At 41.9% G+C, this 19080-nt stretch overlaps 1 protein-coding gene across 1 annotated transcript; it reads right to left on the bottom strand.

The window, feature by feature from the left end:
• Positions 1-1558: 1558 nt before the first annotated feature.
• LOC112175391 (serine/threonine-protein kinase SAPK2) lies at positions 1559-7675 on the bottom strand. The gene is made up of 10 exons (XM_040510147.1): positions 7358-7675; positions 7167-7241; positions 3919-4020; positions 3682-3735; positions 3489-3581; positions 3326-3418; positions 3116-3220; positions 2926-3024; positions 2576-2801; positions 1559-2410 (listed from the first exon to the last, which is right to left on the bottom strand). The coding sequence occupies exons 1-10, from the start codon at positions 7475-7477 to the stop codon at positions 2382-2384; spliced, it is 996 nt and encodes a 331-aa protein (XP_040366081.1). The 5' UTR covers positions 7478-7675; the 3' UTR covers positions 1559-2381.
• Positions 7676-19080: the final 11405 nt, after the last annotated feature.

The following is a 19080-nucleotide window of genomic DNA, read 5'->3' as shown; positions in this document are numbered from 1 at the left end:
ATCTCGATTATGATTTGGGAAATGGATTCGTGATACTATTTTTTTGGATGTTGAGCTTTCAATGTTTATCTCCGATATATGATTACTATTTGAAATTATGATTTATATGATTTTCGACGAATTATTTTTCGAAGTGATTTACGAAATTTAATATTATATTTTTATTCATCGATTTTGAGATTCAAAGATATTTTCGGGGATGAGATTTTCACTGGAATTATAGTTATCGATTATCTCTTGCCTATTTGTTATGAATTTGAAAATATTTTGGCAGGCGGAGCCACGCCATTGGAATATACTTATTTTTCTCGTGAGAAATTGGGGAAGCATTATGGATTTATGGATTCATTGGATTTCGATTGTTTTTTTCACCATACTGGGGTCGTTCTATAATGTCTCCTCCTCACTTACTTTGTGTTTGTGAGTGGCAGTCGAGGTGATTTATTCTCCTCCTCACGTGAGTGGTAGTCGAGGCTATTAGTTCTCCTCCTCACACAATGTATGTGTGAGTGGCAATCGAGGGTAAAACCTCAGGGGCTCATTTACCCATATGGTGATAATTTCTTCCCCGTATGATATTATTATTAGACTAGTGAGGCTAGTCCGATTTCTTCTAACCAGCGAGGTTGGTGTGCTTTCAAGAATTTTTGTATGGCGAGAAATATATTTTATAAATATTGCATGTATCGAGATTTTGGAAATAATTTATTGTGGGAAAGTATCAAAGCTTATTTAATTTAAATTATCTTGATTATTTATTTTTGTCCACTCACACTAACGTGTTTTTCAATACTTTTCCCCTAGGCCCTTCGGTTTCAAATGCCCAGTTTGCAGGCTAGATTAGTTGAGGTCGGGCGTACATGGAGTTGACGCATAGATGTCACTGCTTCCGCATTGTAGGATTTATCGATCCTTTACCCCCTTTACTTTTTATTCTATTACACCTTTTGTTTTAGAATTGCTCTGATAACCGTGGAATTAATGTTATTAAATTGAGATTTGTTTAATGTGAATTGGAAGATATTGTGATTTGGGGAGCAGGGTGGCTCCAGGAGAATAAGGATGGATGGTTTAGAAGTGTAAATGTCTTTCTATAGGTTTTGGGTAGTATATTTTTAGAGGAAGTTCTGCCAAATTTTTGATAGAATTTCTTCTAAGGTGGACCCTGCAGGGCCACTTCGGATTTCAGAGTGAAATCAAGGGCGGGTCCTGTCAACGCCAGTCCAACAACGACGTCCATGGACGCGCCGTCGAACGGAGGCAAGGAATTTTTTGAAAACCCTATATCTTTGTTCTTCATAGTACCAAGCTTATAAAAATTAGTTGCAAATCAATATTTTTGCCCAGGGCACCCTAAAACGTAGGGCCGACCCTAAACTCAATATATGAAAACATTACCTGCGTTTGAATGGTATCTATAGCACAATTTAGAGGATAAGATAAATAAACAATTCACTCAACCTTAGCTGCTGATGGTTTTAGATTTGAATAGCAAGAAATAGTTTCATCAAAGAAAAAGATAAAACCTTTTTGTTTTTTATCCGAAAATGTCAATCTCATTAAGCATTTCAGCAAGTAGTACAATAATCACTTGCCCAGAGGGCCGTCAGTAGACGTCATTACATAGAGCACACAAACCCTAGCACACCCTTCACACGAGCATTCTACTTAGCACACCCCTAGCACACTCATCTTTTTTTATTAAGCGCAAAAACAAGAAACTAAGTAACCCCAAAATCAATAAACTACCTACGAGGCTACCTGTTTCTTGTCGATCTTCCCCACTCAAATAAAGAAAAAAATTGGTTCATCATCCTTTTGTATAAAAGGATGGAAACCAAAAACAAAAATAACAAATAAAACCCGAACAATCATGTAGGCCCAAAATAACCAAGCCCACATGAAAGCCCACCACCACTTAGTAGCCCAAGAGGCCCAGCCTTGTGAAACCCTGGCGCAATCCATGGGGAGGTTGCTGCCACTTTGGTCGTCGCTGCCACCGCCATCGTGGTCACCACCGCGTCCATCGCCGTACCTACCGCCAGGCTTAGAGCCGCCACTCCAGTCACCAAAGCCAGTCGACGCAAGCCAAAACGTATCCCAGCAGTCAGCATCAATGTCGTCGTCCATAGCAGAGGACCAAATCACTCGACCCAGTCTGCCCGGATCCGACCAACCTCCGCCATCATCATCTGCATCCAAATATCTCTGGACGCCGACGACCATGCCGCCCCATAGATCAAACCTCCTTCGGGCATCCCAACCTGAGGACCAACGACCTGATATGGATCCAAGATCCTCCCATCACCAACCACAAAAACAGTCGGAGCAAAGAGACCGCAGCCAACGAACACGGAGAAATGGCTTTAACTTTGGATCCCTCAAGCCTCAAGGAAAAGACAAAACTTGACTTTTACAATAACAATACCTTATCAATACAGCAAAACAAAATGGGCGCTGAGAGCTAGCAAGCCATGCATAAGACCAATTTCACAGGGCAAAGTATGGTTTGTATTATATGTACACTTTAACTGGCTCACATTTGAGCATAGAAAATCACCACTTGTTTAATTACCTCCAACATCAGCATCATCAATAGCCATGCTGCTTCCTACGAGATGCCTACTGACAGTTGGGGCCTTTAAAGGTTTTCTTGCCTCTTGTATTATGGACAGGACTTCTTCTATGCTTTGGGATGGATGGTTTACATCATTGCTTTCCCAACTTCCTCCTTCCCACATTTCCATAGGTAAATCCTTTAAGAACCAACAGTGGTTCTTAATTTCTGAAATTGTAATTCTCTGCAAATCGATGAGCAGAGATCGCAATGAGAGAGCTACGCAAGCAAGTTTCACCACCAAACGTCAAACGTGTGTTTAATACTTTAATTCATCAAGCAGCTCAACAAAATGAAAGCTTTGTTACCTTTTCTGGGTTTGCCACAAATATCTTAGCGAGCAAGTCTCTACATTCCACAGAAACTCGTACATTACCAGGGATTGAGTAGCATACAGTAAGGGTCCGCTGTCATAAGACATATATAACATGTTCACTCTGACTCGGGAGAGAGAGGAGAGGGTGGAGGATTTTAAAGGTTGTAAATTTTGCCACTCACCAGAATTGTTTTTCTAAGGTTCGTAGGGTCCTTAGGATCTTCAAAGGGATATGCTCCAACAATCATGACATATAGGGAGACCCCACAAGACCAAACATCTGCAATCTATACTGTCTTAAGATTAGAAAAGATGCCTAACGCCCACAGTTGCAGATTATAGTGCTGATCGATGAAATATAATGAGAAGGCATGGTAACAATTTGGACTAACCTCTCCATCATATTGTTTTTCAGATAGGACCTCAGGTGCAATATAAGCCGGAGTTCCCGCAGTAGATTTTTGCCGAGAATGTAGTAGTAGTGACTTCACAAAGAAAGTAAAATATTATTCAATGTCTCATTTACCAATCACTAAATGCATTTTAAAAAAATACCTTTGATGATCCAAAATCACATATTTTCACCCGCGGTGCTGTGCTGTCATCTAAGAGTGCATTTTCAAGCTTAAGATCTCTATGACATACTTTCTGCGGTAAATAAATTATTCCTTAGTATTATTATCAAAGATAATAGGAGAACAACATAGTGGTACACCACTTCATCTGAACTTTGACAAATTTTACATACCATTTTATGGCAGTAACCAACTCCTGATATCAATTGCTGGAAGAAAAACCTTGCCTGATTCAAATGATTGTAATTAGCTATGTTATGACTTAGTGCATACTTCAACTGAAAGTAAATGTGACAATACAAAAAAATTGGTAAATGTGACAATACAAAAAAATTGAAGTATTTCATTTTTTTTATAACATTAAAAGACCTCATATCCCAACTCAACCCCCTCCTCCAAAATTACTTTACCTCATTCTCACTAAATCTACCGGCTTTGCATATTCTCTCATAGAGTTCTCCTCCAGCAGCATACTCCATCACAATGGCTAGATGAGTTGGTGTCAGCAGGACCTGCATGAAAGAGATATAAAATTATAACTATGTCCACTTCATAACAGATAGTGGAGGAAGCAAAATAACATTTTGAAAAAAAGATTTAAAAAAAATTAACATATCGAAAAATATTAATACCTTTAAGCTTTGGCATAATGGCCACAAAGCTTTGGTCCGAACTACAAATTGAAAACTGGGCAATGGCCACGCTACCATTGCAACGGTTAAGCTTTGGTAGCCTTTCATGCACTTAATTGACAAAGCTAGCTATAGTTAAGCTTATGCCTGGTGGCAATTCTTATGAAAAAAAAAATACTTCACTCTGGCAGAAGGAAGCTAGTATCTACAACCATGCTGGGTCCCACAACTGATGAATAATAGAAATTAAACATTATTGAAACAATTTAATTTTTATTATATAACATTTTTAGCAGATTTTTTAACTTCATTCCTCAGTTATTTTGAAGAGTATATTTAACTTTTTATAAATTTAAAAGTAACTCCAAGAGCTTCTTTATAATTTTTGTATTATAAAGAAGTCAAAGTCAAAGCTTTGCATAATTTTTCTTCTCCAACTCCAACAAATTCTCTATTTTACAACAATCTCTAAAATCTTCATAATTATTCCTAAAATTTTTAGAGATTGCTGTAAATTTAAGGAATTTTGATTTCTCTAAAATAGAGGAAAATTAAAATATAGGAAACTTGTTGGATTTGCTCTAAGTAATTGCACCAAGCTCCTAAGTGGCTCTCTACTTTAACTTGTAGCTATGTTGCTCCCAAAATATAGAGAGCGAGATGAGACTCTATTATTTTTATCAATTTAAAACATTCCTTTAAAAATTGTTCTATTTAAATTATAAATATATTTAAACTATTTTTTCATTAAAAAATGTAATTTCAAAACTAGTTAAAACAGAGAGAACTAATACGGAAGCTAGGTATTTTAAAAGTGGGTTTAGGTATTTTGGTTAAAGTTTGACTGAAAAATAGCTAGCATTGCTAACGACACTCTTAAACAAGTTATCAACGACCACTCATCCATAAATCTGACTTAATACTTTCTACTCACAAAATAAAGACTTATCTCATTAGACCAAATGTTCATAATAAGAAATTTACCCACTACTTATTATAATTGCATTATCATAAAATTTTTCATTTTCTTTCTGTTTACTCTGATGGACCCTTCTAATCGGAATCGCATCCTGCGGGCGATCCTTGGGGCTTTGATATGGCTCTGGTGGTTTTGGCTCCATATGATAGAGTTGGTCCAATCAGTGGGGTGTTTTTGTCTTCGCTATCATTTTGGATCAAGGTCAGAGGAATACCTCCGACTTTTCACACTGATCGTTGCCTTCGTCGGGTTGGCAGTGTTTTAGGGCGTTATATCCAAAAAGATTTAGTGGAGTTTGAGGCTGCCAGATTTGAATATGGGTTGAGATCGATCTGATGTAGCCAATGGTCTTTCGGCGGTGTTTCACGGTGGGGGATGGCCTGGACACTGATCTCGAGTTCTTTTTCAAGAACCTATATGGGCGTTGTCTTTGTTATGGCATGGTAACCCATGTCGAGCTGCCATGCATAGGACCACCATTAGTAAAGCTCTTGAGGGCGAAAACCTCAACTGCATGGCGCAATCTAGAGCGCGCCTTGGCCAGGGTTGAATGCAATTTTTCTGCTGAGTCGGCCTTAGTCTTTGGAGCCCAAGCACCCACTGGAGAGGCCATAGAGACTGGACAGATTTGCATCATAATCGGTGCCTAAACCTAGGGCACGTTAGGCTCTTCATATCAGGACGGTGCAGACCGGGGTTATTGTATCAGGTGGCGAGCAGGAGGTGGAAGTTGTTGCTGATGGTGAGCAAGTGAACAGGGCCAAGGAGATGCTGGATAGTGGTGGTAACAGTGGTGATGGCACAAGTGAGCAAGTTGGGGTTGTCGAGGCAGCCAACAAGGCTGCGCAAGTTAGTGGTGAGGATCAGGGCAGTGACTCCAAGGTTGTGCAGATCGCAGGAAACGGTCTAATATGGTTGGTGTGTCGCCCAAGAAGCCTAGGCTTAGTCTTGCTGTGGGCAGGACTAACCTTAAAGTTGTGTCTATGGGTCTGGCAATTGTGCAGACTCTACAAGATGCTCCGAAGAAATAAAGGAAGCCAAGGTGCAAAGAACAAGTCCAGGGTAGTCAAGGCAGTCAAGACGTCAGCAATGAAGCGGGTCAAGACTCCAAATAAAGTGAAGAAAATGGTAAACAGCTTACCGGAGTTTACTACTCCATCTGAGGTGGGCAGCTTCACCCCCTAGAAGAGAATGAGGTTGTCATTGCATAATTTTTGTTCTAGTTAGAATAATGTCTATGCTAGTAGAAACCTTTGTAGAAGTATTTGGTTTTATCGTACTACAATAGTATGCTCGGTCTTTAGAGTTAGGTAGAATAAATTGCCTACGGGGCAAGTCGATTTTGATAGCATAGACTATTCTGAGCTACCATTGTCTAAATATAATAGTCTTCTTTGTACAATTATTTGGCTGTGAACTAAGGATTTTTATCTCAAAAATAGTTATCTAGTTCAATTTTATTGTCCCCCGGCGCAAAAATATTTTTAAGAGAAAAGAAAATTACAAAAAGAAACCTTTAGGCAACCACACCCTAGCAAGTCTAAATTAAATGCAGCAACCACATTATTAGAAATACGGTGGAACCAAATCGTACGGTTATTGGAGCTACTCTTGATTCTATACTTGTTGTGGATCGTCTTTGCGTGCTACCCATATATTTGGTGGTTTGGGTGCAAGAGAATTGCTTGTCTCGGATTCGATTTGAAAGACCCACGGTCCCGCTTACAGAGCCAATAGCGTCCAATATTGAGCAGTGACCGTTTTTAGTAGTGATGACTTGATCGAAAGTATTGATCAGACCCAAGAAACACAAATAGAAACCTAGGCAATGGTTATACAAAATTGATAGAGAACATGACGTCAGTATAAGTAATATGTTAAAGCCAAAAACAAAAAAATGTGTAACAAAGGCAAATTCATACTTTTTTTTCTCTCTCCTTCTTTTTTGTTTTTTGAAAAAAAAAAAAAATCATAATAAGTCACAGTCGTGATTGGAGGGGAAGAATATATAGAGATATATTCACATAATTCATTACTAATTGCTAACCTCTTTGAATTGAACAACATTGGGATGCTTCAAGGATCTGTGGTTCATGATTTCCCCTTGTACATTTTCATTGATCTGCAACACCACAGAAATGGGAATAACCTGAAAAAAAAATTAAAACAGAAAAAGAAAAGAAAAAAGAAGAAAAAATTAAGATCGAGATGAAGAAGATGAAGATCGAAGAAGCAGACCTTGTTGCCTCTCTCGATGAACTTAACAGCAAAGTGCTCTCCGGTACATTTATCTCTTACCAACCTTGCTACCCCAGAAGCCCCAGACCCAATATCTTTCACAATCTCATACTTCTCCATAGATCTCTAAATTCCAAAGCACAACTCACTGATCAACTCTATTCCTCAGGATCCTCAAACTTTTTTCGTTCTTTTTTAGGTTGAGAATCATGAAACACCAACTTGCATGAATTGTCTAACCCTTTGAGAGGTTTATGAAATTAGGACAAGTGGAAGAAGGTCTGTGGGCAGGTTTTGGATCTGAGACACAGGGCCACACTGTAATTTGACTGCGGAGTAAATGTGCAGAAAGCCAGAAAACTCATCTTAACACATACTCGAAACGACTAAGAGCCACAGAAAATTGAACCATTGACTAGCTCTGAAGCATGCGACAAATATTATGGAGGTAATGCATCATCTCTTATTATTCCAGCATGTCCCGCTTTTAGCCCCCTCGTACCCACCAAAAATAGAAGCGAAATATCTAAAGCTCGCTTGATGCTATGATTAATAGTACCAAAAATAGAAAAAGAATAGAAAAGAAATATCTATCCTACCTCGTTTAATATTATAATTAGGACCAAAAATAGAAAATATCCCAGCGGTTTGATGCTATTATTAGCAATGACTCGACTGCTGGTTGGGAGAGTTGGTACTACAAATGCTAGTGGATGCTGTGGGGACCATGACCCTGTCAGCTTTAATATTAACGATTTTACAGGGCTACCGTTTCGTATTGGATGCTGGCTTTTTCTTTATTATGTTTGAATACGATACTTGAAGCTGGGTGATTATTTTCATGTCGGACACTCGGACGAGATTCGTTTTAATTAGTCCAAGTTTAGGTTCAAAAGAAAATTCCTTTTTTTAATTTTTTTTTTTATGACAATATTTTTTCATTTCTTCGAATTGGTTTACATATATCTGTTTGCGATTGTTGCACGCAACCCACTTAATTAGTGAGAACCTACTTTAATCCTAGCTGAAATCGTTGGTTGTGTGTAGTGTATTCTTATATTCCTTGTACATATTCTTGATCTTAAATTCAAGTTCTCTCTATTTCGTCAATAAAAAAAAAAAACTGGTCCTTGACTTTCAGATGCCAACTCTTTACTAAAACATATTAAAATAATTTAACTTCAACCCACCCTACTTTTAGCCGACAATATATTAGATTATTTTACTTTCCAGCCATTTTTTAATTTTTAAGGAAAGAAAAAAGAAAAAAAAAAGGCAAAGATGAGATTTGGACCTAGTGCTTCTAAATCCCAACATGACACAAGAGACCATTGAATTAAAGGATTTCTGTATAATTAGTTCAAACACCATGGCCCCGTTTGGATGACAGAAAATCATGGTATGCAATATGAATTAATTTTATTTTTCATTCACATGTATTGTTTGGTTGTAATTAGAGATTGAAAATGAAATAAAAAATGAGATATGAATGGAAATTGACTCCTTCATAAAGCCTGAATAGAATTACCTAGTCAGGGGTGGTATTCTAATTCCATTTCCCACTGTTAAAGTCAAATTACATTAATTATCCCTCTAAAAAATTTATATTCTCCTATCAATGTTCCTTATAAGTTGATGTCATATATGTAATTTAATTAGTAAAAGGGCGCTATTGAAAATTATAATTTTATATTTCATTTCTTATGACTTACCAAACACTAAAATATGAATGAAAAATTAATTCCAGTAATATTGCAAACACTCACATGGAAATATCAAAACATATTCCATTCCATATCAATCTGAAAAGGAAAATAAATCATTTTCCTATTTTGACATTCCTGCTAACCAAATGGGGCCTATTTATATATACATTAATATGGGTTTGGTATAGTGATGGGATCTTTTTGTCCCTACATTCTTTGAAATTTCACTAAAGTAGAGTGAGGTTTGGTGTTATTCATTCAATAGTGACGGAATCATTTGCCCCTATATTCTTTAGAATTTAATCTAATTACTTCTAACAAGTGTATTAGTTTTTTTTTTTTGCTCCGCTACACTCCATTTATTTCTCACTTTTCCTTCACTTGCACCGAGTGATAGAGAGGGAGAGAGACAGGGACGATTGTACTTCTTGTTTGCGCTACTTGGCCAGAAAGAAAGGGATGAAGAACTGAAGATCGAGCTTTCCATCTAAGGAAGAAGATTATGAATCTAGGTATTTGATTTTCGATTCCTTTTTTTTCTTTATGTTAGTTTCTTTTGGTTTCTCATGCGTTGGTTTTTTCTTTTTATTGCAATACTTTCATATTAAAATGCACGAACAAGATGAGTTCTTTGGAATTGTTTAGAATGTGAAAGTGAAAAATCAAGCGTTTACAATCCATATATGTTTGTTTTGAAAGAAACCTACAATCTTTCACTGAATACTACAATATAACCCTTCTAATGTCATGCCCTTATTGTTATTAACTTATGAAAATTATGTGAAGATACAGACAACTTCTTCTGTCCATTATAGTTAATGAACCTATAGTCACTAATTTCCACCTTCTTTTATTCCTTTATTGATGCAACTTTAGAGCAACCGTGATTATAGAAGATGAGTCTGATGAAAGTACTGCCATCATTATGGGAAAACCAGCTTATGAAATATGTAAATTTACAATGATAATATAAAGTTTAGCAAGCAAACAAACCCGTGGCATCACGGAGGAGAAATTAGCTAGTTGAAATCCAAACTCTCACTCTGAGAGCCCCTCACTAAACCTAGGGTTAGGTTCGCACCATTCCTATGGCGGCAGCAAGCTTTGGTTCGTCTTCGTTAAGAACAGCGGCAACAGCATCACCTAATGGTGCTGATTTGCAATGTTGGCCCAGTTTCATGAGGTCAATTTCTTCACTGTTCTTCAGTAGTGGAGAATTTTGGGTGGATAGGAGTTGATCTACGATTTCCATTGTGATGGGTCCATGGCTTTCAGTAGCGGACCTATGTTGGGATCTGCAGACCGTTTTTTTTTTTTTTTTTTTCAATATCTTCCTTATTTAGTTATTTTATTCATAGATTCTTAATATATACCATACTTATCTCACAGAAATTAACTTATTAACCAATAACAACTCAGAATAATTAACATTTTGTATGACTTTAGATTAAACTTGAATTGTGTTTTCTTTTGGAAACTATTAAACCCATATGAAATATTTAAGCTTTTTTAGGTAGGCGGCGAGATGCCAATTGATCAGCTCGGGCAGAGTATGACCAAGGATCAGATCGCTGATATGAGGACAGCCTGGGAAATTTCGGACAACGTCATGTTGCGCCCTCTAAAGGAGGGCGAGTGTTTTAGCCACCCCGAGGTAGGGTGGGCAGGCTTTTATGAATACCAGCTGAAGTGTGGGCTGACGTTCCAGATACCGGAGGAGCTGCAGTATCTGCTGTCGTGCCTGAATATATCGGTAGGGCAGCTGACAGGACCCGCCCCGAATTTCACCCTGAAATCCGAGGTGGCCCTGTGGGGCCCACCTTAGGGATAACTCTACCAAAAATTCGGCAGAATCACCTCTAAAATGGACTACCCAAAACCCTGTAAAACACACAAAAACACTTCAAGCAAACCAACCTTATACTCCTAGAGCCACCCTGCTCCCAATTACCAACAACTCTACTTTCACATATCACAGAACACAAAACTCAACAATATTAATCCCAAAGGTTATCAGAGCAATACAACTATACACAGGGATATAAAAAGAAGAGTAAAGGATCAAGGGATCCTACACTGCGGAAGTAGTGACAACTATGCCTCACATGTCATGTACGCCCGACCTCCACTAATTCGCCTGCAAACTGGGCATTAGAAACCGAAAGGCCCAGGGGAAAGTAGACGAAAAACGTTAGCGTGAGTGGACAAAAATAAACAATTTAAAAGAAAAAGGATTTCATACTTTCCCACATTTATTCCTTTAAAAACTCGATGCATGCAGCAATAAGAAAACACATTTAGCTTTAAAACCAAGAATTTCAAAACGATACACTGACTAGCCTCGCTAGTCACAACATTCGAAAAATATATTGTAAAACCGAAATCTCGTTTCTCAAGAGGATAAGACCAACCCCGCTGGCTACAGTGAAAATCGGACTAGCCCCGCTAGTCAAGCAACGATAAAAATATGGGGAAGAAGTTTCACCATACGAAAGAAGGGAGCCTCCCAGGCTCGGGTCGGAGTGTCCCACACTCTAGAGCATCCCATGCTCTGCTCTTACTCACCCACAAACACATAGTAAGCAGGGAGGAGTACTAATAGGCTAGCTAGCAATAAAATATAGCGACCCAGGTATGGTGGGTTAAAATCATACGAAAATCGAAAATCAGTAAGGCTTCCCCATAAGTCCCGCGAATAAAGAAAACACGGGTACGATTCCCAACCGTACCCGGAAATTCTCGTAGAAAGTCACATAAATAGACAGCGTGTCCCACACGCTAAAAGAATAATTAGATCATCAACAAGGCATCCCCAATGCCAAAACCGAAAGTCGATAAATAAAGCGGAAATAACTTCATCGAAATCCCATTTCGAAAATCTTTCCAAAAATCTCAAAACAACGAATAGAAATATACTTAATTCCGGAAATCACCTCGGAAAAATTACTTCAACGAAATTTAACATCAATTATAAATTCGAATCCGAGCATAACAAATTAATATCCGAAATTCACAACCGGTATAAATCATAAATACTTCATGAAAATCAATATTGAAAGCAAATTCACGAGATAAATCAAAATCAAATTCCGAAATCAATTCATATGCTCGGAAAGTAATATGTTAATTAAATAGAACATACTTTAATAAATAAATAAATGCATGCATCACTTATTTGAAAACAAAAGTCCACTCACAGTACTATTGGGCAACCACGCAAACGAGTTCCTTCATTTAACCGTAGCTCGCGGCATTGCCCTGTACACAATTATATTTCCGTAAATGGCAGTCCGATAAAATAATTACGAACCTAAACGAAACCTGAAAATCCCTATCTCCATTACTTCTCAAATTCAACCCAAATCTCTCCCACAACACCAATTCCTCAATTAACATATTCCACAACGAAAACGAGGGATATCCGACGGCCGGATTTCCAACAATTCAATCACAAACTTCAAACTTCGGAAATTCACAAATAATTCCAAACTCCTCCAAAATTCACCAAACTTCACATACAAGCACTACAACATTTATACAATTTATTGGGCTAAAAACTGGAATTAAAACACTGCCCTACACACCTCCACACGCCACCAACAGCGGCAGCGCGTGGGCCCCACGCGCCGGCGGCCACCACCTCCGATGGCCACCAAATTTTGGCAGCACCACCTACACAACAGACCCAACATTTTTCACAACTACAACAAGTTCCAATTTTACCTTGAAGGGCTCCAATTTGGCTGGTGAAATTTTTCCAGAAAACCCAAGAACCCTAGAAATTGCAATCGTTAATTCGACCTCCACACTGCAAATTGAAATGAAAAACCTTAGGGGAAATGATCATTGGCAAAAACCCAACCTTCGACGCCAGTTTGGTGGCCGGAGACGGCCGGAATCGCCGGAAATCGATGAAAACTCCAAACTGCTACAGTAACCTTCACAGCTCAAAATCGAGCTCTTCCGGCCAAATCGCTGCAAAACACCACCACAGACGTGACCAGGGTGAAGAGGCGAGCCATCTTATGTCCGGATTCCATCGTGGGGTGGCCGGAGAAGGAAGAAATTGGAGGAAGAAGCAATCGGGCCGAAGAGGAGAAAGGATCGGGGGAGAGGAGAGAGAAAACCCGGTAGGTTTCCAAAAATGGAAACTTACCACAGTAACTTGGCTATTTATAGAAACTTACTACATGAACAGTAACTTTAGTATTTCGCTTATAACTTTCGCATACGAACTCCGATTTTTACATACCACATATCCCACGCGCTCGGTTTAACGCCCTCTACAACTTCCATGAAGAACATTTTCTCAAATTTTGACCCGAACAAAAAGTCAACTTTTAGGGCCACTAAAAGTACTTAAACGACAGTAAAAGTAAAAGTAAAGATCATTTACCGTCCAAATAACTAGTAAACCGGTAAATTCAGGTTCGGGACGTTACAGCAGCTATCTCCCAATGCGCTGAGGCAAATAATGGGGGTGTTGCTGCTATGGAAGTTGAGCAGATTGTTGTGTCCCAACATTGATGAGTTTAATTCTATGCTCAAAATGCAATATTCGAAGAAGGGTGGCGATAACGGATGTGTAAATTTTAGGGCACGTGGTCGCGCGATTATTGAGGATCTGCCGTCGAACATCTATGCTCACTAGCGGGGGAGGCATTGCCTGGTCGAAGGTCGCTGGCAGAACCCAGACATGGTGCATCGGGTTCCGATCCGTTTTCAACCCATATTTAAGTATCGTGATTGCAGTTTTGGTGGGTTTTGCCTTTGGTGTGTGTATTAATGGCGTGTCTTTGTATCGTAGTGACGCATGAGGTTGATCTGACCACGCTGGAGTGGAAGCGTGTGGCGAGGGTGATGGGTACGTTTCCCAAGGGGGCGAGGCGTTCTATCGCCTGTGTAGGCTTCCAATATACGAAAGGTTTAACTTGGGGAGATGTCCGGGTGAGGGGCTGTGTATGGGGTTTTCTGTGTTTTTTTTTTTTGCGTTCATCCATTCTGTGTTCGTGTTCTAACATTGTTGTGTGCTTTGTAACGGACATGCCGAACGAGGCGTCGAGCAAAAGTGATGCTCCCTACGCGTAGGTCGATCCCGACACTATAATTTAGGGATTGCTCCAAGAATCGGAGAAGGCAAGGCGAGTTGATGTTGAACTTCCGGATAAGGTATATGTGACCAATCACCGGGTGAACATGCTGTTTCCCGACGAGATGTAAATAAGGTTCCCTGATGCTATGTTGGAGTATCTTAATCAGCGAGCTGAGGAGGCTGGTGCCGAGGGGCGTGAGGCTCGGGCTGATCGGGAACCGGCCCAGAGTTCTCCAGGGTCACGGAGGCAGGTAGATGAAGTGGGTGAGCAGCCTCAAGTAGTTGTTGGTGAGCATCAATCCCAAGAGAGGTCGGAAGTGGTAAGGCAGTACCCCGAGTCTTGGCTGGAAGGGTGGAGATCTCCGTCGAGGAGTTGTTGGAAGAGATGGAGCGGCGCCAAAGTGATACCAATGCCCGGGCTCGCCTGGTGTAGGATGCCATGTTAGAGCAGTTGGATGCTATTTTTGGTGGCGATATCGGGGCTCCGGGGTCGCGAGACGTTATCACCGTCGATAGTGGTGAGGCCGAGGTGACAAGCCAAGCCGTTGGTGATGCAGTTCCAATGGTTGAGGTTACTGAGGCTCAGCCGGAGCCTGAGGCGGTGGACGTTGGGGGTGTTCCGGCTGTTGAAACAGAGGTCCAAGGCCAAGTTGGTGAGGTGGATGGGACTCGAGTGTCGAAGACCTGTGCCCGTACTGATGGAGCTGGGTCAAGGAAGAGAACTGCCTTGCAGCTTCGCCTTGGGAGTCCCCCAGTTGGTGTCGATGTCGACACTCATGGGGGCAAAAGATCTCGGGTTGATGGTGTCTCGCGCTCTAGGTCCTCGAGTGGGGGTTCGCGAGGTTCTCGTGATGAAGTGGTCGGGGGTCTCGCACGAACTCTGGGTGAGATTGGAGTGACCGACGGGGACCTGCTTCATATGGTAGCCGACTTGCGGAATTGTCATCGTGATCGTAGTCGGGTGAATGCTGAAGACCCTCGCTTGGGGTATCGGGAGGCTCAGGAGAGGTTGATGAGGGTATGTATCGTTATCTATTTTATGTTCAGTTGTTCCTTGTCATGCGTCACCTGTTATGCTGATCGTGGTGTATGATGCAGGCTGTGAATATAAACTATCATGCTTCTGCCGAGTTGGTGGCTCATTTTGACCTGGAGATAGCCCATCTGCAAAGGGAGTTGAACGTCGAGCGGGAGAGGCGCGCGAGTTGCAGGGTGCGCTGGACCGTGGTCAAGCAGAGCATCAAGAAATGAGGCGGGCGTCAGGAGGCCGAGAATTCGGTTGCCCCCTGAGGGAGTCGAATCTGAGTCTGACTGGTAAGTTGCAGCGAGCGAAGGTTGAATTGAAAGCTTTGGAGGAGGTTAGGGTCCAGGTTGACATCGCTGGGGAGCGCCTGCGGAAGCTGGAGAGGCAGGTCCGAGAAAGCGATGCCGAGTTGGAGCTTCGCTGCGCAACTTTAGAGTGTTTGGCGCCGTTTCCTGATCACGTGGTAGAGTTGGAAGGGCAGGTTGGTACTCTGCAAAGGGAGGTTGATCACTTACGAGACGTTGAGATGAAGGCAGGCGAGAAGGACATAGAGATGGAGCGTTTGAGGAAGGAGTTAGCTGAGCAACAGACTCGGGCTAGCAATTTTGCCGAGGATTGCATTCGTTTGCGCGCTGCCGCCGAGACACATTTCGACAAGCTCCATAAGGCTAGGCTGGATGGTAGGGATAAGGCCGTAGGCCTCTATCTCCAGTCAGACCATTTCCAAGAAAAGATGAACAAGGCCTTCTCGGATGGGGCTCTGCACTCAATCTGCAATGGTATCGCCGCAGGTTGGATTGATCAGGAGAAGATGATTCGTAACATGTAGGCAAAGAAGGCAGTGAGATCGCAGGCCAATGTCGCGAGTGGTGATTGGGGAGCGGGAATTGTGATCCCCGAGCCTGCAACTAGAACGGAGCATGTCCCGGGCCAGGCCGGGGATCACGAAGCGGAGGGGGGCAGTGTTGGCGAACAAGTGGTGGTTCAGACCGAGGCCGGGATAGAGTTGCAGGGCGAAAATACTGAGGAGCGAGGTGGGGCAGGGGAGCGAGGCCGAGTAGGGGAGCGAGCACATAGTGTCGAGGGCAAGACTTGACTTTTGTGTTTTGTTTGCTTTGTTTTTCTTTTTCTTTTGTGCTAGCGATAAGCTTGCTTTCTCTTGTAAATGCTTTGGATTTTGTGGAGACATTAACTGAGTGGTCTAGTTTTTGGAATGTCCGCTTGGTGTTGGGACGCGAAAAGTTTATCGGGAATACACATTGTTGGGTGATAGTCACCCGTGCGTTGCATATATTTATTGCTTTGTCGATTGGTTGCTTTGTCATTAATGCAGGTCATTAAGGCGACACAACGATTGGTCGTCTGGAGACGGTTGGTGGTGGTGGAATTCCCCTATAAATAGGCAGGGGTAAGGAGATGGGTTGATCATATTTTCAACATGGCGTTTTCCTTGTTTATCATTGTGCTCCTGCTTCTGAAATCTTTTCTTCCTTTTAGGCAGTGTGCGTTTCCAGATTTCTGGGCTTTATAGCTTAATCTCATCTTGGGTTATGGGCTTTATAGCCTAATCTCACAAGGACTCAGCTTCATCACCTGTTTGGGGATTGCGCAATCTGTGCCGCTGTGGAACTGAAAACCCGTCCAAGTGAGAAACCCAAGGGCTAAGATTGCTGGAGGTGCGGCGGGCTACAACGATGGAGATCAAGTGGTGATACGGCGGAGAGTGGTGAACCGAAACTGCCCCCAGTCATTCCCACCATTGCCCGGCCATCCTATCAATCCTCTTCAATCTTTTGCTAAAGCTATTTAAATTATGAAGAATCAGGCGGGATTTGCATCGGACTCAGAAGTGCAGGCGATGACAATGGACTATTCCACTCGTGTGCTATGGCGGGTATCGCAATTGCGTATAGTATATCGCATGGCGTTTGTATCGCATTTGTATAGATATTTTGTGTAACGCTATTGGCCGCAAGGCCTTTATAATAAAATTTCTGTCGTTAGACCACCAAGTGTGTCGGTGTTTATGATTCTATTGCTTTCATTGCTGTACTCACTTTGTGTGACTTGTTGTGTCGCCTTTCATGGCGATGGAGTGCAAGATGTTATCGCGCCTTGCGACAGCTATCGTTATGGCAATAGCCGTGTCACATATCGCGGGAGTATCTGGGGTATTCGATAAACGTGGTGTGTCGGGCAGTGCCATTGTGCACTATCGCGGTGACATATCATGTAACATTCATTCCTGTGTTGGCGTATCGCATAACATTCATTCATTCCTGCGTTGGCGTATCGCGTAATATTCATTCATTCATTGGTTGGCGTATCGCGTAACATTCACATTCATTGGCTGGCGTATTGCGTAACATTCATTCATTCATTGGTTGGCATATCGCGTAACATTCATTTATTCATTCATTCATTGGCGTATCGCGTAACATTCATTCATTCATTGGTTGGCGTATTGCGTAACATTCATTCATTTATTCATTCATTCGTTCATTCATTTGATGGCAACTGGCAGCGCAAGGGTTTGCGAGGGACAGCATCGTGTTGTATCAGCATAACCGACCGTGAGCGATATCGCATTTGCATTATTGAAAGCATAGGCAATAATTTGGGATTGCTATACAGCGTGCCTGTTGCATGTAATTGTAGCGGCCAAGGAGGCCGATGGCTATAGGGATTAGAGGATGTTGGACCAACGATCAGGTCGGATGGCGAGAATCCTTAGCATCCGTTTGATGCAGTTGGGTATGGCGAGTGAGAATATTTCAGTCGTAGGTAATATCATATCATTCAATACTGTGCGGGGGCAATTGCAAAATACATTTGAGTAGGGAAAGTAGAGGGAGATAGTATTGATGCTTACAAGTATGAGGCAAGGCGATGACGTTGCGGAGGTTGCGGCTTGGGTTCCTCACTCTACCTGGGGTAGTATCGGAGGTTCTGGGCATTCCATTGGTGTGGGAGAGTGATGCCGTCTGCGCCGCGCAAATAGAAGGTAGCGGGTCCAACAAATTCAATGATCTCATATGGCCCTTCCCATGGCGCCTTCAGTCCTGTAGGAGTTGGCAGTGTTTCCTTCATTACCCAATCTCCGACGGAGAGGGGGCGAGGGATGATCATGGCATTGTAATAGTGGGTGATACGCTATTTGTTGTTGATGTTGCGTAGGTGTGCCCGCTCTCGGTGCTCCTTTAGGAGGTCGGCATCGAGGCTCAACCCCTAGGAGTTGGTGAGTGGGTCGAAGCAAACTACCCTCTCGCTACGCACCTCCTGCTCGACAGGAATCACCGCCTCGATACCGAATGACAAGAAAAAGGGTGACTCGCCTTTGGCCTCTGTCGGTGTTGTCTTGATCGCCCACAGGCCCTTGGCATTGTCCAGCCGCTTCTTCAGGTTCTGCTTGATTATCTTATTGACAGCTTCGACTTGGCAGTTGGTTTGTGGGTGTGCGGGGGAGGCATATCGGATCTGTGTGCCATACTGATCGATGAAGTCCCTGAGCGTATCGTTGTCGAACTGGGCACCATTATCGGTGATGATTGTCTCAGGGATTCCGAATCTGCAATAGTTGTTCTTCCACAAGAAGTTAATGACCTTCGCAACAGTGATCGTGGCAAGGGCCTCGGCTTCGACCCACTTGGTATTGTAGTCCACTTGGTATTATGAGTACTTGATAATGAGATAAATGCGGTTCCTTGGCCTGAAATTTGCCGCCGACCTGGTTGACGATGAGTTGGGAATCGCTGAAGATTGACAGGTTCGCGACACCCAGCTCCTTTGCCAACTGGATGCCAGCGATGAATGCCTCGTATTTGGCGGCGTTGTTTGAAGCTTTGAACTTGAACTGTAGCGCATACTCGTATGTGTGCCCCTCTGGGTCAGTCAATACTAC

This window comes from Rosa chinensis, chromosome 7 (assembly GCF_002994745.2).
Source record: "Rosa chinensis cultivar Old Blush chromosome 7, RchiOBHm-V2, whole genome shotgun sequence".
NCBI lineage: Eukaryota > Viridiplantae > Streptophyta > Magnoliopsida > Rosales > Rosaceae > Rosa > Rosa chinensis.
The sequence above is the reverse complement of the archived record's forward strand: the minus strand, read 5'-3'. Positions and strand labels throughout refer to the sequence as shown.